The 22,854-nt window shown below is 42.5% G+C and overlaps 1 protein-coding gene across 1 annotated transcript in view; it reads right to left on the reverse strand.

Annotated features, from left to right (window-relative positions):
* xirp2a (xin actin binding repeat containing 2a) overlaps nt 1–22,854 on the reverse strand; it is a 78,916-nt gene that overhangs the window by 22,679 nt on the left and 33,383 nt on the right. The window contains exon 7 of the mRNA XM_037090443.1: nt 10,002–10,113. Within this exon, the coding sequence (XP_036946338.1) occupies nt 10,002–10,113 (112 nt within the window). The remainder of the gene's footprint in view (nt 1–10,001; nt 10,114–22,854) is intronic.

Raw genomic sequence — 22,854 nt, forward strand, 5'->3', positions numbered from 1 at the left:
TGCTTTATAAATGCATATGGACCCAGTGAAGGTGTCCTTGTGCTTTAGTAGCATAGAGATTAGTGGTATAGTACATACCGTTCATGCTTGACTGTGTAAAGCAAGCTATCTACTTATAATCTATGACGACACTGGCTTGTTTTAGCCCTCTCTGGTGTCCATATCATGAAAATGATGATATCACTCACCCGTTTATTTTAACCTCTGTATCTGGTAGGTAAAACCACATAAATCCATTCAGAAATCTTTTTTAATTCATGCAGATTGGATGAGTGGATTTGGTCATGTGAGACAATCTGCAATCCTTCGTGCCAACTTCAAATTTGGGACCCAATTTGAACCGCTGTGCAAAAGTGTTCAAAATTGGACGAGCTGTTGGAGTTATCAGAAATCCCATTATAATTTTAATCAAACAAAATAGAAATTTGGATCACTGGGGCGGTGACTGTGGGAAAGATTAGCTTAGACAATAAACAATGATAACAGTGTCAGTAGTATTCACTCTTCACTCACTCGGATCTTGGTGAATGAATGATGCATCGTAAGAATCGCTCAAAACGATCTTGTTAACTGCAGGTTTCCTGTGAGAGCTTTTTTTTTCTCTTTCTTCATTCAGTCTTTATTGAATGAAATGATGTACAAGCTTGCAAACTAAATACCAGGGTGGTAAATGACATGAAGGCAGAGGAAAAAAAAAAAGAGTGACTGGCATTAGCATGTGTCACAGGGTGGATGGTGTGTTAGCTGTTAGCTCCGCAGCTCTGCTTGTTTACCAACTAGCCCTGTGAATACGTCACCAGGCCTGTTTGACCAAATATTTTGCAACAATGCAAGGATATATTTGTGCGTGAGCAGGTCTTAATACAGACGCCGTGTGACAAGAACATCTCATCCCCCCAATTTTAGCTTTCTGCTACGTCCGGCATGTTAGTGGTAACCCATTGCAGGGGGGGAGGAACAAGCCGCGGCTAACGTGAGGCTCGATGACAGAAACGCAAGGATAATGCTCTCATTTATCACCCGTGATAAATGTTGAAGTCATGCTCCGGAGCTGTCACCGAGATGGAGACATGCGGTGACAACAACGCTCTGGATATCTCTGGTTTCTGAGACGGGGTATGCAAAGCTGGCATAACATGGCGGTGAGGTAAGCGGGGCTCCGCAGAGGTAGAAAATGCGCCCGGCCTTTTTTTAAACCGTCTCCGTATGCAGCGTCATGTTCCCCCGTGACAGGGAGATTTATGCCGTGGAAGCATGTGTGTGTGTGTGTGTGTGTGTGTGTGTGTGTGTGTGTGTGTGTGAGAGAGCGAGAGGAATAAAGGGAAACAAAGACGAGGCAAGATTCAAGAAGTTCTAATGAGACTGAGCCCTTTCAGAGGTTTGAATGTTGTTTCACCATCTCCCTCTGCTGCCACTAATTAGCACCGGCACCGACAGATGTTTAATAAGCATTAATAACAGCTTTCAAACGTCTTATTGCTTAAGATGCCTGAACGTTATGGGAGCCAGGTCTCTGTTTACTGTGTGGTACTGATATCAGGACTTTCTCACAGCCTTACACTTATAACCTGTGTCATTTTCAGCTTTTGACGGATTGCTCCGAGGCACATTTACCACCACACACTCACTGTTATTTTCTTCTCGGGGTATTTGCTTCTTATCTCTTCAATGCCACATATGACGGCACCAGGCTTTGGGAGAGGGAGGGAGGGAGGGAGGGAGGTTGGGGGGGTTAATGGAAGTGGGAGAGGCCAGGGAAAGTCAACAGGGGAGGCCGGTATGCACAACTCAGTGGCTATATCGAGCCCCAGCCGAGGGCCATTGACCTCCCTGTCACTGCCTCCTCGCCGCTGCCTGCGCTACAGCGATCAGAGGTGGGGCGCCTGCACAGAAGCGGGGAGGTGAAGGCCGGCGCGGTGAGTTTGGGGGTAAGAGACGAGGGAGGAGAAAGTGTCCGGGAAAGAGGGAGAAAGAAAGAACAAGAGAGTAATTTTCGGAGTTTGAAGGCGGCCTGGATTTGTGTAGCTCAGAGCTGAATCAAAGCCCATAGATCTGTGTCAAGCAGAGGCCGGGCGCTAATCACAGAGGTGTCGCCCCCTTCTCTGCCCTCTCCTCACAAGAGGAGCCTTAAGCAACCCAATTTTCTGTTCATTACTTACTGACCAAAGCTTCTGGCGGCGGAGGTTTGACAAGGAGAGCCGAAATCGAGCTACACTAATTGAAATGTCAGCCGTGGAGGCCGATTTCTTCCTTACAGACGAAAGCAAAACAGGCACAATAATTGAGCTGTCAAATCTATCAAAATAACTTCTTTACATGGAGACTGGATTGCCCTCCGGTGCTTCCTTGTGCTAGGCTAAGCACTTTGTCTCCGATTTGCTACGCTTTCAGAATATTCCAGATCGGATGGCTGCTGGTTATGTCTGGCGGAAGGGAAACAGGAAAAGGCTCATGCATGTTTTATGGTGAAAGCACAAATCCTGGTGGAATAATAAAAAAAAACTTCCATATCACGTCTCGTTCTTTATGGAACTCCGGCACCTCAACACAATACTGCGGCTGCACTCCATCTTATTTATTTTTTTCAATTTTATATCGAAGATTCATCACGTCTACGCAGCCCAGGCACGTCAAACCAATTCATTATCGGCTAAAATGTCATCCACTGCTTCCAATCACGCTGCACTCCACTTGGAAAATCACTTTAACAGAGCTGTGCTGACATGTTAATAAAAGAGTCAGCCTTGATGTGCTGATAGTCTACAAACGTACATCTCTTACCTTCTGAAGGTGTGTGGGTTTGCTCTGTACGTCAAAGGACAATAGAATCCAACAGAATAGGAAAGGGCCTTGGTTCTCAGTCGCCCGACACAGGGAGCAGATTCTAGGCAGAGACTGACAGTGAGGCTTGGAGACCAGCTCCAGCAGTGTGAGATCCCGGCATCCAGTGACAGCTGACTTTATTTTAGAAGTCCCCCTCGGTAAAAAATAGGATGGACTCGGGTAAGAGGGTAGGTGGATGTGGGTTGGCTTTTTTTAGTCTTGAGGTACCCAACATGCCCTTAACCTTATGTCACAGTGGGCTTATGGACACAGACGTCCCCACACTGCGAACCAGAAAGCAGATACATCCTTCATTTAAGTGGCAGAGGAGCAGGGAAGACACTTGGCATTTGAAATCACTGCTTGTTAGCATGGTAAATATCATGGCATTTCATGATTCAGCTCACACTAGAGATGGATTTCACTCGTGCTGCTTCATGGACATTAGACCAAACTAAATGAAAAGTGAGAAGGCTCATGTAATTGGATGACAAATTAACAACAAAGCCGAAAAGATGACGCACAAGAAACAGATCCACATTTTGGGAAAAGAGCTTGTTCATTGTTCATGTTTCATTCAGAGAGTTAGATGAGAGGATCAATACCACTCTCATGACTGAATGCTAAAAATAGAAACAAAGTCAGGGATTAGTCTAGTTTACCATAAAGACTGGAAGCAAAGTCTGGCTTTAGTGTGCAAAAAATACAACTGCCAACACGTCCATAACTCACAAATTAAAACTTTTAGATCATAGCCATCATTTATAAACGATCTGATAATATAAGGGACTAGCCCAGCTTAGCATGAAGACTGGAAGCAAAGTCGGTCTTCGTCTAATGTGCCAAAAAATAGATACAAATACACATTGATAGACCATGAAATGTAGGCATTACCTCTACCCAGGCTAATGAGCCACTAGCACAGGAGTGTTGGGCTGGGACAGATCAGGGCTAGCTGGTTAGCATGCTAACTTCATTGGATATCTCTGCAACACAATACTTTAATCGAACAACATCAAAACTGTACTTTGCAATGAATACTGTAAATATTTGATACATTTTCTGTTGTTCATCTAAAGACATTATTTGAATGTCCATTCAAAAAATACCAGCCTTTACAAATGCTTCATAAATGGTTCATAAAGCAGTAACTATAAACTAATGTTTAATTATTATATACTCAACATTTATTAGTGATAGTTAAGTGTTTACGACTTTGCCAAATTTGTTCAAACAATACTGGAGCCTATTAGTTAGCTGATAATGATTCATATTGGTGTATCATAGATATATTGATAGGTAAGGATATATGTTTGACAACAAGTGTAGAAAGTCCTGGATGCTGTTTGTCGATGCCCCATCATGTTTTATAAAACCTTCCTGAGCTGCAAAATAACTAATAGACTCACCCTGCTGCTGCTAGTTTTTATGCTAAGCTAATCATTGGCAGGTTTTAGCTCCATGTTTAGCAGACACTCATGATAGTGGTATCTATCCTCTGATGTAAATCTCAGGAGGAAAATAAATATGCATGTTTAACAAAACATCAAACCATACATTAAAAATAGATGGCCGGAATGAAATTGACTCACCCATGTCTATATATTTATAAATACCATTTCCCTACACAGTTATTGATTACAGGTTCATGTGCTCGGAACGGTTATGATACCACTTCTAGATCGATGCTTCCTCTCACGCATTAATAGCAATGCTGCTAAACCAAGTTCAATGTGTTGCCGCTGTACAGGTCTGGGATACGTCCTCGTGGTGCCCGTCTTGACTCAAATATTGCCGCTAAAAGCTGCTCAACGTAGTGAATGATTTACAACACTGCTGAGAGAACTGGCGAGTACCTTTCTCTGTGAACCCTTGCTCCGTCTAAAAAGCCATCTTGTACACTTTAAGCCTGCCATCAAGATGCCTTTGAACTGTTTTCACAGATAGCTGCTCAGATGGACAGCGAGGTACTATAGACCGACTCAAAGAGAGGAAATTCAGTCTAGGCCTGAATTGAGCTTGAAACTCTTAACGATCCGGACACACTCGAGCAGGGCAATTGGTGATCTAATTTCTATCCTTCCTATCCTTTATTTCTGTCAGTTTCTTTACTTCCTTTTCCTTTCTTGAGCACACATTGCCCTGAAGCAGTAGCAAAGGTCCTCCTTTAAACCTGTGACCTTGTGTTTGTGCCTGATCAGCCCGAGGCCCTTTCATTCACTCGTTCTCAACCTACATCCTTCTCGACAACACAAGAGAATCTTGCCTATATAACCCGGGAATCGTTTATGTCTTTCCTCTCCATATTATTTGACGCGCTCATGACTGTTTGCCGACCTCATATATGAAACACTAGGTGTTCACGGGGAGCCCACCCCATGAGGCGCCGTTGGCAGCACATCGACCAGAGAAAAGCGTGGTTATCAGGCTTGTGGAGAAGCTGCACTCTGCTGATAATCCCGCCGAAATTGCACATGGATTTCCTGTTCCTAAAGTGGAAAATAAACATACTCCTGTAGAATACCTAATGAAGGGGCTTGAGAATATCGCCAACCTGAAGCCCAGAGTGAGTCTACATTCAGGTGAGTTTTATAACTTTCACAAAATAAAGTTATGAATGTGATTAACCTCTTTCATTTGATAAAAAAAAAATAAATAAATAAATAAGTTGCCAGTTGCATATTATATAATAGTGAGGCTTATTTATCAGGATAGGATCAGGATGTGCTAATCAATGCTAATGATTCAAGGAGTGTTTCACCTGCTGTTTTTCTCTGTGAGAACATAGTGTCAAGACGTTCCCAATGTTTCTTTGTCAGCTTGTCAAGGTTGGAGAATGAGTTGCTTTCTCTTCACATGTTTCTCTTTTTGATCCTTCAAACCAGCTTACTATCCTGTAATGTTATAAGCACAATGGCCCAAATATGAGAGTATTTTCTTCTTGTTTTTGTGATTGAACTAAGTGGGGTTACATTATAATCAGTGACTTTCCATGTATGTATTTGTACCAGCCATTTGTTACGTAACGCTAAAGGTGGCAAAATTCTTACTCAAAACAAATGAGAAGCAGCTGCCATTAGCTAGTTTGCTCAGTTAGCAGTGCAGCTTGAGGTTCAAACTGGGCGCTCAGGTACCAAGGGAGTGTCAGTGTTTACACTGCTGGCACAGGAGCTTTTGAATCTTTAATGGAAGGTGGTCTGGCTGTGGATGGCTAAAGGTCATTAAACCATTCACACAGGCTACTTTGTAAGCAATGACGGACACCGGAACTTTAAACTTTAAAGGAGAACAAGGAAATATAAAGGCGAAGAATGCAAACAAGGAAATGATCTTTCACAGGTCCTCACAGAAAGGGACTCTCCCCTCAGATAGTTGGCTGAGCAGTGGGAGATTAGACAAAAAATGTGTAAATGATTGAGCTTTTTTATGCTAAATAGTGAAAATTCTAGCCCTTTTTCCTTGCTTTCAGTCTTTAAGCTAAGCTAAGCTAATTGGCTGCTGGCTCTAACTTCATATATATTGTACAGACCTGAGATGGGTATCAATCTACTCATCTGATCATCAGCAAGAACGCCTATTAGCTCATTTTCAAAAAATTCAAACTAGGTTTTTTATGAAGAGTATATAGGTTTGGCTGAACAGAATGAAGAAGAAAGTAGGGTCTAGCTGGTTGGCATTCAATTTCAGTGGATATCTCTGCAACAAAATACATAAACACTGTTGAATGACTTCAAAACTGATACTTCTTCACATTCTTTTGGCAATTTAATTACATTTTTTAATGTTTCAAAACTAAGATTCTTACATACTGCACCTTTGTCCTTCAGTGAAACGTGTAATTAAAACAAACTATCTGAAGTGTGCCTGCAAAACCCCTGAGAGATGAATATAGGTTACATAAAAGAACAGACAGAGTAAACATAAGAAATATCATTTAGAAATGCTTGGATAAACATCCACCATACCTCAAGGTGAAATCAAAGATATTTATCCTGCAATCATGGCAAAACACACTCAGATTAAACAACCTATTTGTACCAGAAGGTTACAAAAGACGTTTAAAAGCCAAGGATTTCAGAGAACAGCCACTATACACATTTCCCTGTATACTGTGAGGATACAGTGTATAGACACTGTAATGATTCATCTAGAGGAGCCAGCCTCACGTCAATACACGATACAGTCGAACCTCAATTTTCAATTTCCATACATCAGTCACACCTTAAGGGCTAATTTTTGTCCCATAATAGCCACTAAGGGGATCCCATCTGAAAGTGACAGGAGGAAAATCTTTGTTTTTTCCTGAGGACAACATTATGAAGACATCATCATTTGGCATGCAAATCTGGGAGGAGATTAATTAAAAACAAAAACAGTCTTTTGGCAAATCCAGTTCCAACTGGCAGCGTTCGCACACTTTGAAAAACTCTCTTGGGCTGAGTGCGTCTGACAAGTGTGATCAGCCACAGACTAATATAAATATATATGCAAACGACTTTTAAATATATAATAAAAAGCATCCCTGTGCAGCTACTGTGTGTGACACAAAGCCAGCCGCGGCTTCATGGTGGTGATTCCGGTGTAATACGAGAGGAAACAAGTAAACAAGGATGCCTGTTTAGAAAGAGCAGCATGCATGGAGATTTAGAGTTGAGCTTTGCATCTGTTTAAAGTGTCGTTACACCGCCGCCGCAGCTTTATTTAAACATTGTGGCTTTGCGGGGAACGGCTCCCAAACCCGCCCCCCACCCCTCCGCGTTACCACCGTTAGTCATTTGACCTGGAAGATTATGCAGCGTTCGTGTGTCAACCTGTCAGCAAACACAAAAGCTGTCACTCAGTCAAGACAACAGGAACGCACAGGATCGACAAGAAGCTCCAGTTTTAGACACGGCGCGAAGATTTAGGGCGACAGGAAAGCCAGACTGATCTCAGGTAGCAATGGAGAGGTGCGTGATCATGCATGGTGGAGTTCATGTATGTGTGCACATCACCTTGACACCACGTTGACGCCTGTCAGCACTCCCATCGCTTTAAATTCTCACTCGCTACCATTTTTTTTTTTTCCCCCTCAATTTTCCATTGGCACTGTTGTGACACGTGTTGGTAATGCATAGAAAAGATGATGGAGGACAACGGAAAAGAAGACAAAGGGTTCTAAAACACAACACTAAACACTAAAGCAGATGTATTTATAATATGACTACTTGTATGTGAAGTGATGAACCCACAGAGCTGCAGTTCCCTCGGCTCTATGGAGCTTTTTAGTATGGCTGACACGGTACACTGGTGGTGGGTGTGACAAACCAAAAGCTGTTCATTTAAGCCTGAAAGTGGAGAGAGCTGATCAGAAGTGGATATATTTAGTATTCAAAGGAAAACTTTGTACAAAATAGCCTCAGCTTGAGCTACATCTGAATGTTTTTGATGAGTGAGTGAAAACTTTTTATAAACTTCCATGAACAAACTTCAGTCAGCTACCTAATGCAGATTTTACTTCATCAGTACAAAATATTGACTCATTTCACTTTGTTTATACTCGTAAAAAGTACATTAACTGTATAATCTGAGTACCTGCTCGATACTGTTTTTCTTTTGGGGGGGGGCTTTTAGCTTATTGTTTTGGTTGTACAGTGCCTGACAGATAAACTTAGCATCTGCCTGCTAAAGGCTGTTGGAGACTTTAGCAGCTAAAGGGCCTGATGTTTTTCCTAGATGTTGGTGGAAAAAACTGAGTTCAAAGAGATTGAATACTGGCATTAATCAGAAACAGGACACCAACATGTTAGCATCATCATTGCAAATTTTGAGAAATAAATATACTTTTACAGAAATCAGGTTGTACTTTTTCTGAGGGTTTTTTTTTTTATTCCATTCATTTTTCTCACTTTCACAAAAGTAAAACTGATTCTATAACTAACATACTGTGATACCTGCAGTGTTGAGGAATTCCTTCAACTACAGCAGAGCTCAGGAGAAATCTAGTTTGGTTAACTAAAGCTTTTTAGAAAAAGTTCAAATCACTGTATACAAAAAAACGACACCATTAAATAGACAACACATATGTGAAATTATTACAAAATGTAATTCAGAATAAGCCAACTAATGGAGTTTATTGCAACAAGTGTAAAAAGGTCTAGGTGGGGGTATTGCAGTAAGTTAGGAATTAGCCAAGAAACATATCAAACAGCATGCAATTTATGTTTTAATATAGCAATAACCAATACGTATGACTACTTCACATCTAAACCTAATATAATCAAGTTTTATTTTCCTTTTATGGCCAAAATTCTATAGTTTTAGTTAACCACACGAAATGAGGCAAAAATGTCATCTAATTATTTGAATCACTTGTAAATATGAATGTAGCTGAGTGACCAGCAATGAATTAGTTTAATTACAGAAACCTTATGCCGAAATTGACATTTATTGTGATCTGGCGCCCCCCACAGTTTCTGACTAGAACAACACCGTCGTACAAAACAATCCCAGGTCTGTCGCAATTTATCAGAGGTGCTGACTACAAACCAAACTTATCACGTCATAACAATGTTATGTGTGGAAAACGTGCATGTTGAAGTAAACATGTATGTAACGCTTTGATGTTACCCTCTCACTAAAGGCACAAGTAATAGAGACACCATTCACCCAGTTTCAAGACACTGTACCACCAACATGATTTTGAAGCTGTTGTTTTAAGGTTAAAAAGTTTCATAATGCTGCTTTCAATGTAATTCGCTACTCTCCCAACAGTGGGGGGGAGGGATCGTTCTCCCTGTTGTTTAGTCCTGATCTGCAGAGTTAAAAAAAAAAAAAAAAAAAAAAAGAGTGTACCTCGCACTGTAAGCCCCATCTGTGTGTACACCTCTATCAGCATCAGTGGAAAACAAACTGGAGGTAGCCACCATGGCGTTGCTATCACAGTAATGGAAGCACAGTATCTAGCGAGCCTCCAGCTTCCCATTAAAAAAGCTGCCAGGGAGGCAGCCTTATCTGGCCACGAACAATCTAGTTTTCAGAACCTGCTCTCTGCAAAATGTTTATCTTCGACAACAAATGGGACACAACAGTGCATTAACCATTGCCAGACTAGTGCAGCCATAATGAAATGTCATACAACCCATCGGATGTTGCATCTGAAAAGTCACACTTTAAAACTTAGCAATAACAAGACTCACAAAGAGCGGTGTCCGTAGGTGAGGCCATAGTCAGGTGTGTTGATGGGTCAGCCTGTGTGAGACTACTGGATGTCACTCTTTTGGACGGGGAGCTGCGCACGGTTGTCACTTCCTGGTTGAGAGAAAGAGAGAGTGAGTAAGGGAGAGAGAGAGAGAGAGAGAGAGCTATCAGAGAAAACACCTGGGCTTTTTTTCAACGGCGAGACGGAGATGTGAAGCTACGGGTCATCAGAACCAGCTGGCTGTGGTCAAATTCACATGTCCACACGGAGAAACACAGAAAAGTCTACCGCACGTATGTTAAAGAGGCACCGTGTAGTCATTTTGACATTTACAATATTAAAAAGGTTATAATACAAAGTCAGAAACAGTTTTTCCATAACTGAATAAAAAGCCTTTTGTCAGAGGAAAATAATGTCCTGGAACACTGTTTTAAACTGGAAAGGTGGCAGGGTCCACCATATATAAACAAAGTAAATGAACTGTGTTGTCCTTTAAGGTCAGGTTGTTTATTTTTTAGTTTATTCAGTCACAAAAGAGTGCGTATTTTTCAGTTTGCTTGGTCAGTGAAGACATCTCTTAAAATTAATCCAAATTTCTTCCCCAAAATTAAGGACTGTTCCTTTAAGTGTGAAAAATGATACAGTCAAGCGTCCTCTGGTGTCCAGCAAAACTCCGTGGCTGTCGTCTGATCAGCGCACACGTAACACACACTCAGACACACACTGTGAGTGTAAAGAGAGACGACCTTGAACACAATGTGAACAGTAAGCAATGACTGGAAAGTGAGTGCAAACATCACTTGGTTGAATTTTAATAGAGCCGCTCGCGCTGTAACTGAAGGTGTTTTCACTGGCGTCTATTGATAACAAGGAACAACACTGGTAAATGGCGTGTCCTTGGTGAATACACGCTTGTATTCCCCCTTGAAGTATTTTGTAAAAAACTTCGAAGTCGGCCGACAACACGTCTATTCAGTTGCAAATCATCCCCGCGGGACACACACACACCTGTGTCTGTGTGTACTGTAGGTGTGTCTATCTTTGGAAATGTGCGGGTGTGTTTTTTTTTCATTTGCAAATCAAATGTATTCCCAATAGCAGGTTTTTGACAGCGTCTTGCTGGGCATCGATGGAGAGTGACAACAAACACACAAAAACAAATACACAAATACACACACACACACAGAAACCTGCATCTGTTTGGCTTGCTCTCTGCTGAAGGTGTCAACTGTGATTTGAGAAATGCACCACAGGAGAAAACATTGTCTCCCAAAATTCCCATTTAGCAAAGCCCCGGTAGACATGTATGGTGATTTGCATACTTTCCTACAGTATTACACACACGCACACACACACACAGTGGCAACGCAGGGTTGTAAACATAATCTCTCTCTTTCTGTCACTGTCATTCCCTCTCTTGCCGGAGCAGCACTCACAACGAATGAAGCTCAAACTGGCGAGCTGCGAGGGGCTTAAGCACGCGGTCCAAACAGGCTGCTAACCACAGCTCCCCAGTGCTGTGTCTGACTGCTGTTATTAAACCAAGTATTTTGTCCACTTTCGCTCAAGGGATGATTAAGTGCACGAGCGGTAAGGACATTTGCGTGTTTGCGAGCTTGTGCAGAAGTGAGTCTCTGAACGGGAGCCATTAAGGGGATTCAAACATTTATCTCTCTTCGGTGGGCTGTTTACACTTCGATTAAAGCCTGCGTCTGCTGTGAATTATGCATCCAGTACATGTGGTGTGTGGGTGTGGACAAAAACACGTCGGAAAAAGGTTCTTCTCTGTACATTAATACATGCTTTTCAGTTTCACCACAGCAGATGGAATGACGCTGACGCTCATTGAAGGATTGGTGGTGCGTACATATATTACATTAAGTTCTAAATATCTTAACCAAGCTGAACCAACTTCTCGAAGACTTTCCAACACTGGAGCCTCTGGACTTTTTACAAAATGAGTCTAAATAGGTGTATTACAGTTGCAGTATAGGAGAATTGGCCACCAGATGAATTTATAACAAAAATCAAATAAGGGGCAGCAGAGCGCCAGAGCAACAGCTAACTGCTGCCACCTATGGCTGCTGTTACCTAGTTAGCTCAGTTAGCCATGCAGCTCACAGTTTGGACTGGGAGCTTGGAGCACAAGGAAAGTGTTGAGTTTTGTTTTGTTTTGTCTAACCAATGGTCCAGTATCCAAAGTTATTAAATTTACAGGGATAAAAACAGATCAAACCAGTTAATTCGCACATTTGAGAAGACATTTATTTGGCATTTTGCTTAGAAATTACTTAAAGATTACTTAAACAGACTTAAGGAAGGAAAAAATAGAACTGCTGGTGTTATGATGAGTATGTACAGTGTTGACAAGTTGTCCCAGTCCAAAGCTCCTGTGCTAATGGTTTGAGCGCCATCACACTACTCCTCGAGTGCTACAAGCTCACTGTCTGAGACTACAAGCTGTACAGCTAGCCATGCTAACTAGGTAACGTAAACTACAGTTAGCAGCAGTTAGTCTGCTGATATGCTGCCCCTTTTTGTTTTGAATATGAATCCACATGTGGTAAATTCTTACATATTGCCCCTTTAACTGAATGTCATTATCGTTTATTTCCACTTTCTCGTGATTTCTCACTGATTCAGGAATTATATGTTTTTGTTTTTAACCACATTGTAAGACATCATGCTAAAAACTAATAGAGGAAATTTTGAGATCGCAGTTTTCTGTAGTTCTATAAACTAGTTTATAGCATTCGTTAGCCTTAAAAGCAGCATAAACAGTAAACAAGAGAGGATCCAGGACGGTCCTCTGTGGCTCACCACAAAATATTTAGTCCTAATGAACAGAACTCACCAAGCAGTCTTGACCTTTTCTGCATTCTACCCAACCTGCAATTATCCCCTCACAATAAGGACATTGTAATTGACCATATAAAATACATTATTGAGTTTAAAACATTCCAATATAGATATTTTCTGGCATCTAAGTTGAATAAAAACATCTACATCTTTAAGCAGAGGCGTCTCAGTGCTTCATTGGCAGTGAAATCAGATTTGAAGCCAGTAAAATTTGCTATTAAACAAATTATTCATGTTACTGGCATAACACGTGTGTGTGTGTGTGTGTGTGTGTGTGTGTGTGTGTGTGTGTGTGTGTGTGTGTGTGTGTGCGCGTGTGTTTTTAGGAGCAGCCACACAAAAGCAATTTTTAAAAGCCCAATAAACAGCCAGCCTGGAAGGAGAGCTTGATAATGTGCAGCCATTCTGCTGACAAAACCCAATGAACCTCTTTACAAAGTTGGTCAAGGGCACGGAGAGAGCTTCAGAGAACACAGCGCTCAGTTGAGGAAAACAACCTCAGCCGCAGTTCATTAAAACAGCGTAGTCTCTAATGAGTATTATAGAGAAATACAGTTATTTCATGATCAATATCACATCAGTCAGCTCTAAAGACACAAGAATGGTGATTGAAGCTGCCTCTGAAAAGAAAAAAGCCCTGCATTCGCTGCGATTCTACCAATTAGATGTGACGACCACATTTATCCATTTTATGAAATACAATAACCGGATGAACAGCGGCAGTGTCACAGCTCAGCCGTCACCGAGTGCTATCTAGCTTTGAGTCCCTGCCATATGTTCTCTTTGGAGCAGGCTGCCAAAGAGGAAGGAGGAAGAGGAAAAGGAAGGGGGTAGGGTGGTGGTGGTGGTGTTGAGGGATGTCTGTGCACATCTCTGACAGACTGACAGAGTTAATAAGGGACAGTGCTCAGTGAAAATCTGTCTAAGCGTTGCTGGCCTGTCGCGAGAGAGATAATCCCTGTGTGTAAAAAAGAGAGAAAAAAATCACTAGATCCTCAGCTAATGAAATCAATGCTGGCCATCTGGGAACTTTTCATGTGTGACAGACGCCTACAAAGAGGCCAGTCGGACCCGCGATGGTGAAACCATGGTTACGGGAAATAGCAGCACATGCGTCGCTGGCCCGGGGAGGTGACACTGTGACACCATCCACCTTCGCACTGGTGCCTATTAGAGGGAGACATCAGCAGAGCACAGACCGATCCAGGAAACTGAGTTCTCGCCGTCACACATGGCTGGGACTTTGCCATTTTGGCGCTGATTGTCTCATGTCAGCTGTTGACATTTCCATCCTCTAACAAGCGACGTTCCTTCTGGTAGCCCCTTTAATGGCATGCCGTGGTCCATGGAGGATCTCTGAGGAGAGCTGTCTGCCCCTCTCTCCTCAAACTGTCCTCCCCCTCTCCCCTCCCCTGTCACCCTCCGTTTAAAATATTGTCACTCTTAATAAGTCAATTAGCCGGGAATTGGAACTAAATGTTTCATGTTTTCTCCACTCGAGTGCAGGAATGTGCCAGCCGGCTGAGATAATGTCAGCTTTAAGGATGTAACAGCCTCTTACACGGTGTGATATACAATCTTAACCCGAATCAAGTGGGTTTACCTCCAGCCACTATAGAATTTTTTCACAAGGGGGAAGAAATAGAAGTCAGTCCTGCAGTATTTCTCTCCCCCGAATCACCTTTTTCATTTCAACTACGGATTGACAGGGGAGCATTTAGTGCTCAGTGAACCGAGGATTGAACTAAAGGCCTTCGATGCCCAAAACAAAGTGCTCGTTGAATCATCAAGCAGCATCCAACACCCCCCGACCCCCACCTCTCCACCCTCCCAAGACCTCTACAAAAAAGTCTTGTCGTCACTGGGCAGACAGATCAACCAAATGAAATATGAGGCTTAAGCGATGCCTGCACAGAATAAATCCCAGACAATAAACGCCTATTCTTATACTGTTCAGTTCTGCAGCACTTTATTCCCCTTCTGTCTGAAACACTCTGATTTAGCTCCTGCCTCTTTAAGGCCCCGCCTCCTGAATAACCTCTGCACTGATTGGTCACCTGACACAAGCCTGAGCCAGCAGCACTAAAAACAACAGAGCAGCTGTGTTAAATCAGTTTGTACGTGCCAAGCTAACAACTGGGCATAAATTATGCGAATGTGTGACATGGTGACACAGTGTGATGTCATAAAGTAATGAAATTAAAAGCAGGAATACTGAAGAGCCCTTCAAGGTGCAGGGCTTTCTGTGGGAGAGAGGAGATTCTGTTGATGCTGACGTTGACCTTTTACATGTAAAAGAACCAACATGAAGGAAAAACAAGCAACAAAAATAAAGGGCCTCCTTTAATGTGTTCTTAATTGATTGATAGCGTTTGAGAGGAACAGGTCTATTCATCTCATTTGCAAGCTTATACGAAGCTGATTTCCATGAGAATTTTAGAACCATGTGCGGAGCAGCTTATTATGTATGAATGAACCACGTCAATTGGATAATAATCAATAGAACGCGGGCAAACGAATAAAGTTATGATCATCTCTGATATGAGCTATCATATCGCCAAAACTCCATCCATCTCTCCCACACCTGACTACTTTGGACTCAAATAGCTCGGAAAATTGCTCCGAGTGCTGTTTGGAAGGAGATGGTGAGGCTGGCGGAGCATTTCAAATCAATAAGGTCCGCTGGTTCGATATCAGATGTGACATTTTGGAGGAGAGAGGGCGCCCACCTCCACAGGATCTACTTCTTAAACACTTCTACAATCTTATTTTTGGACCACTTTTTCTTTTTCCTTTCCCGGCCCTATGTTTTTCCTCTCTCTTCTCCTAACCTGTTTCTCCCAATCCTTCTCCATCCATCACTCACTCTGTTCTTGCGGTGTTCTTGTGATGTCTGCAGGTGAATGCTGGTACTGTCAGTGAAGCAGCGAGCACCTGGGACCAAACTCTCCCAGAATCTTTAAATGCTTCCAATCCGACCAGACCTTCTCTGTTTGTTTTTTTCCCTGTATGTTTCTTTTGCTCTTCTGTGTTTGAAACCTCACAGATCCACTCAGAGGCTTTAGTGATTAGCACGCCACATGTCCTCTTGGCGTTTTTGCAAACAGTTCAACTAACGCCTGTGACAGCGTCTTTCGAGTAACACTGTGGCTCTGGATGGTGTGCGACTGCAGGGGCCTGCCAAGAGGAGAAGTCACTCACACATGACTCACTGTTTGGGTACTTCATTGAAAATTACAGTATTCCTTTGTTGGCAAATGGTGCATACATGAGTGGATCCGTGCATGTGGACACACACTCACAATTTTTTTACACATCCAGCTCAGCCACATGCACACACTCCCTCCGACAGCTCTTGGACTGAGTGCTTCTGGCTGTGAGCGCTGCCTTATGGGTTTTCTGGCATGACGTACAAGTGGCTGCTCTCAAATAATGACTCATGAGACTGTACAACAGTAAACAAATCACTGGGCTGACAGAGGCAACCAGTTGCCTTGGACTCGCCTCTCCGAACATGTCTGACCTTCTCCAACAATTCAGAGCAGTGGAGCCAAAAGGTCCTAGCAGTCACTGAACCAATACTGCGCCAGGAGGAGCATCCCAGCATTATTCCCTTCAGTTTGTTCCCCAGTGACTGATCCCCGCCGCAAAAGGACTGCCATTTAATTGGACTTTCTTAGAGTTAGTGAAGCTATGTAACGCAAACAAAATCAGCAGGACAGCGAGTGAAGTGTTCTAACATGCGGTTATTAAAGAGGTGCGAAAATCACAATTTCACATGTGAACAGTGCTTTCCCACCCTGCGACCCCTGTCCTTCAGATTCTGTTTTCTGGGAAAACAAATTATATTCATTGAGGTAAAAGAGTATAACCACATACACAAATGGAACTTAATGACCTAAATTAACGAATGATATAAATTGATAAATAGAGGACAAAAGCTTTGGACCTTGTAGGGGCGTCCCATAACATGAACACATGAGGTCTAGGTTCTGCCAAGTCCAACTCCCTCTCTGCTCCATACCATCAAACATCCCACTCTTGATTATCTCCAGCTTTATGTTAGGAGTCTTCAAGATCCTGGAGTGGGGGAAAAGGGCCTTAAAGATGGTTCAAAGAGGAGTCGAGCTGTTTCTGCTGCCAAAGCAGGAAGGAAAACAAGCCTGAGTGAAAAAAAGGCCTGAAGAAAAAAACTGAATCAGTGATTTGGGTGAATTTTGATCCCTGGTGATGTCATTAGGGTTAGTTTGGCTTGGAGACTATGAATGTGTAACTGCGTCACTGAATGTGGCAGGAATGATAAGTGTTAAGCCTCCTTAGTTAATGTTTAACATTAAATTTCACAGTCATAAATTAATGTTTCGATGCAGGAAGCCACATTTTTCCAAGCTTCACTTGTGCCAAACAATTTTTCTACATAAAAACGTACAAGCAAAATAATTTAAGACCACTATTCCATGAGTTAACTTTCATGCTCATGCCATTGGTTGCAATTTGGGAGATGTAACAGGGAAAATGGAGCCAAACTAGGGTCTAAAAGTCAAGATATCTGTAATTCAGCCGCAGATTTTCTCAGTTTTTTTTAGACAAACTGCATCCTCGGGCACTTCTGCTTTGGCCTCAACGTTCAGCTGTGAAGGTTGCAGCTGGCTCAACCTCTGGGGCAGAATCATCCAGGCTGTGTGAATAAATGGTTGGGTGAAGGAATGCATGAGTGCCCCAGCTGAAAGGCATTCGTTAATTATGTGAGGTAACTGTCGTCTTGAAAGAGGCGGCCATTGTGAGAGAAGAGACTGATTTGCACAGAGATGTAATGGGTTCCATTTACAGAATACAGCCCATTAACTTCCATCTTAATGAAGTTCACGTTAACCTGAATCTTTTTGACATGTTTGCCAAAGTTAATTAATTTTTCAAACCATTAACTGATCCCTGTCATATTGATGTTTTAATCTACGTGTTGCACTGCGAGACTTTAAATCAGCTGAGACAGTGTGACCAAAAGACCGATACGAATATAAATTATTTTAGGCAGCATCTCAATCTCCCACGACTTAATTTCCTCTGATAGGTGATTGATAGTCGGTATAATGAAGAGACAATTTTAATCATCAAGTTTATCTTTTGAGATCAGTATTTTATGAGGGATCATTGTGGAAATTATGTGCTTTGCAGAAGTAAAAGAAACCAAAGCATCCCCAGAGTTTACCTGGGTGCCAACAGAATAATGTTTTGGCATGTTTATCATGTCCACTATCTGCCTTTAGCATTTAGCATATTAGCCTGCTGATGTTTGCTAATTAGCACCAAATACAAAGCTGCAGCCGATAGAAACGTCTTTGGTTTTGCATTCTTTCTAATGGCATGCAAGGAGCGATTCCACTGGTTTCGAAAAGATGGACTGTATGTAAGCTTATGAGAGAATGACCCTGCTTCTCAGTTGATTTATCACCTCAGTAAACAGTTTCCTCATCAGTCTCTGGTCTCAGTTGCTAGTTTCAAGTCTTCTTCAACGCAACAGCATGTTTAGTATGTAAATTAAGCTCACAGTTAGAGTCAAATAGACAATAAAGCAGGGTATTAAGGAGGGGCTAGGATTGACAAGTCATTATCAAGGACTGTTGTTGGGTTTTCAGTCAGGTCCAATGAAAAATACCCTTCCCTGCTCCATCTCAATCTACTGATGGCTCTGGCAAGGAGAACGGGAAAGTAAGAATTCATCCGCTGGGAACAAGTGATGGTTGTACCAAATTTTGTGCAAATTCATCAAGTGGATGCTGATATATTTTTCTAAAATCGCATCGCATTCCATCCAGCATTTTTCAGGTAAGTCTGTCTGGATCGGAAGTGGTCGCCCAGCGAACCAACAGACCGTCACCACTATCCCCTGAGCAACGCTGCCAGCATGACTAAAAATAAAGTGTACAATCTGCAGCAGCACACATGTTGTACATATTCTCAAAACATCCTTGCGGTCTGGTTTAAGCAAAAATGCCTTATTTAAAAATTCATATTGAAACACAACGCTGCAATTACTGTTTTGCATCCCATTATGCACAGACTTAAAAATCTCACTCACGCTACGTACAAAGTTGAGGCCTCTCATTCTCTGATATATTTTCTGAGGAATGTTATTTTACAATACATGTGTGTCCTCTTGGTTCTGTGTGGTTACAGTATCTGGCCTTGGAGCATTAGCTCTTGCAATTCTATGCAACACTCAATCTCATCTAGCATTTTAATCCTTGCCTCTCATTTTCTAGTACCCCCCTCAGAACAGTGGTTGAAATCTCCCCCCATTCTATGGAACAACGCTTCAAGACCCTCAGACTCCCGAGGCCTGGCTCGCGTCTCCTGCATCTGTTTGGAGCTTATGCGTGATGCAATACACATTTGAATGGTCGGAGCAGTTTGGTGACGTGACAGGGTCAGGAAGCAAATCGGTGGCAGCAGGGAAAACGATGGGACACCAAGCTAACTTGTGCAGTGTATAGGCAAGTATGTGACCAGCTACGTTCACCATACAGCCAGTCGTTTGCACAAACAGCAAGTATATCTCTGGTCTAAGTGGTAGAGGCCAGAGGTGTAATGGGATTGGGTCTAAATGTTAATTTTTTTCGTGCCCCAGCTTTCCTCTAAAATTTACCATCCTTGATTTGTGAGGCACTTTAATCAAATGCATATTGTTGGAAGTGTTTTATCAGAGTAATGTGAACATAACTGAACAACCTGAAACAGTTAAAAGCCAAACATATTTACATTTGCAGGCCAAATGGCACCAGCAAGATCTTATCAACTAGATGGAGCACTTGGAGATATCGTACAATGTTTAGCTCAGACCCACACAGAAAGTAAAAACACTATTAAACCATTAGAATCGAGTCTTATAATGCCTAAGTTTGGATCTCAAGGCTAATTGGTTGCCTGCTTCAATCACTCCTCCTTGTTTGTGTTATGCAACTGAGCGCATTGTTCATTTTGAAGGTCATCACAGCTTTCATGCCATCCTCCCTTCCACTCCTTCCCTCCCTCCCGTCTGTCTCCGTCTTGTCTTCGGCAGCCGCTTTCTTTTTTTTGCCAATGTTTTTGTTTGCGCCGGGTGCCATAAGCGGTCCCCCTTTTTCTTTTTTGCAATCCAGTCGGAGTATGAAAAACAAATTTTCAATCCTCCATCGACTGTCCTCATTATGACTAAACAGAGGCACATCAATATTTCAGGCACTCATGGGCAAACATGGGCACAAAAGAGACACAGTCCAGAAACGGAGAGGGAGAGGAGAGATGAGCCACGGGCCAACAAAGAAGTGAGAAAGTAAATTAGTCTGAGTAAAAAGTGCAGGGACAGACAGAGAATGGCTTTGTACAGGGCGTGAAGAAGTCAGACAGGGAAAAACAAACTAGATAAATACAGAAAGTCTGTGATATAGGGGTAGTGAGGGCAGCTGTGGGAGTTGCCGTCTGATTTGTAATAGTGATTTGAGTTTTTCTACCGAGGCCAGCTGGGACAGAGAGGATTAACTTAAGGCCAAACAACCCAAACAGAGTCACAGAGCAACAACAAAATAGGGAGCTTGACAGACAGGCAGAGAAAATGAACAAACAATAATAAAAAAAAAAAAAACAGGGAAACAACGATATACTGTATAGTAGGCCCAGAATAAACCCCACAGGGATATATGATTGACATTTATGGCAAACAAAGCAGCAGCGGATGGGGTATGTTCATACTCAAGCTCTCCAGCGCAAAAACCTGTCGTGATATTTGAGCAAAGGGCACATATATTGCTGCTCTGGTCGAAGCTTTCGCTTTATTTTTGTCTCTGGCAGTTTTTCAGGCTTAAAAAAACTTGGGCGATGTGTTTTTATCCCATGCCTTGTCAGTGAAAGAAGCTGGTTTTTTCGGTGGGGTGGGGGGGGAGCACATGATGCAACATTTAGTCAGAGTTTTCCCTCAGCTGTTTTTTGTGGTTCTGTCCTGTCAAAACCCTCCTGTCTTGTGTGCTTGATGAATAGTGCAGTGGTTTCTGCTATTTTTCACTCATTTAAACCTTTCATTCATGGAGCGAGGGTAAAACACCGGGCAAATATCTCTTTAATGAGTATTCTGACTCAAGACTATTTAGATTGTGATGAGCGTTGTATGGAGGCCGGGTCACGGCAGAAATTAATCCTAGCAGCCTGGTGAGATGACATGCTAACATGCTAACTGCTAGTTGGGCTATTTCTAGTCACTTGCAAAAGATCCTCTCTCTTCTCACCCTACTGTTTTGTTCTAAAAGCGGTCGAGCGAAATTGATCCTAGCAGCCTGGTGAAATAACGAGCTAACATGCTAACTGCTAACTCACTAGCTAGTTAGGCTATATCTGGTCAGTCACAATAGATTCTCTCTGTTCTCACTCCGCTGTTCAGTTCACTCCCGAATCTAATGATCAAATTTGTTAGCTTGGAAACTTAGCATGGGTGCTAACAGCCATTAATGATGTATTTCTAGTATCCAGACTCCTGCCTCATAACTGTCTACAAACCATTTACCTTTAAGAGAAAAAATCAAAGTGGATGGCACAACACAGCAAAAACACAATGATGCCTACAAGTTCACCAAGGTCGATGTTCATCTAGATCTATTGTAACTAAGCTGGCTAAGCTAGCTACAGTAGTTCAGCAGCTACTCCCGGCAGTAGTCACTGTATCAACAAACCTCCTGAACTGAAAATAATTTGTGAAAAACTGTGTTTTAATTTTGCAGTGCAACTCTGGCAGTAAAAAGATAAGATCTGTCCTACTTCCTCACCTGCCACACAAGACAAAACATTCTCTGCAATATTAATTTGGTGCTTAACTCCCAGCAGATTTCTGGCCTGAGTTTGTGCGCTTGACACTGCCTTCCTTCCGACAGGGTTAAGTGCCTTGCTCAGGGACACTCCGGGGTGGAAGCTGTTAACGGAGAGGAGAGTAATTTAGTCCGCCCAAATGGGTCCATTTGCAAATGACAAATTTGACCCAGATCTAGGGAGCGGCAGATAAATTAAAGCTTGACAGACGTCCAATGATTTTGAGTTTCAAAGCTTGGCCACAGAAACTCCCTGTGTGTATTGACTGCCGAGAACGAACGGGGACATTAGCAGGCCATTAATGCAGATTGGAGGTGTGCTTGGCCTTTGAATGAAATAGAAATATGTGCACATTTAAGTCACATATGTATTACAAAAGAAACAAAAACTACACGGTTACTGAATATATGAACCTGCTGACATGTAATCCAGTTTTGGTGTGCATATATAGCTTCAAATGCGCTTATAAATTTAGCTACTGTGGCCCGTGGCAGACACCTCATTCTGTATTCAGGGCGTCTCTCCCCTGATTATCAGTGCTCTTAACCAGGCATGAGACTTGACAGACATGCACTTGTCTCCGGGGGAAAGAAAGTTTGGCGAAAAGAGGAATAAAAAGGCGGTCAGTGTCAGTGACGGTGCAGCCCTGGAGCGGGGCGTGATGAAGCTTATCATTATTGAAACATGACCATAATTTGTTAATCAGCGTCAGACCTGCTTTACCTGCTAAAATATGAACTTGCCCTCCCTCTTAACACCCCTGCTGATCCACTCTGAATCTCTTATCGCCTCCCATCAATCTCCATCTTCCTCGCACTCCAACCTCCCCTCCCGTCCACTCTCCCTGCCCGCTCTTTCACAATGTGGCCCCATGCTCCCTGAATGTAAATCATATTTCAGTCTCTTTCATCAAGCCCTGTGCTCCCTTAATGTTCAGTGAGCATTGCCAACATCACCAGGCACAACTATTTATACACAGCGACTCCGAAGTGGCTCGGGATCCGGCTCTGTTTTCAGCCACTCCAAATATACACCGAACCGTGGAACTGACATCGGCTGACACACTGCATGCCTGGTTGATATTCTGGGGATTTAAATCTATAATTGTGCAAATGTGTAATACGAGCTCATGCATGGGGATGAACTTCGCATCACCTTAG

The sequence above is a fragment of the Acanthopagrus latus genome, chromosome 24, assembly GCF_904848185.1.
Source record: "Acanthopagrus latus isolate v.2019 chromosome 24, fAcaLat1.1, whole genome shotgun sequence".
Lineage (NCBI taxonomy): Eukaryota > Metazoa > Chordata > Actinopteri > Spariformes > Sparidae > Acanthopagrus > Acanthopagrus latus.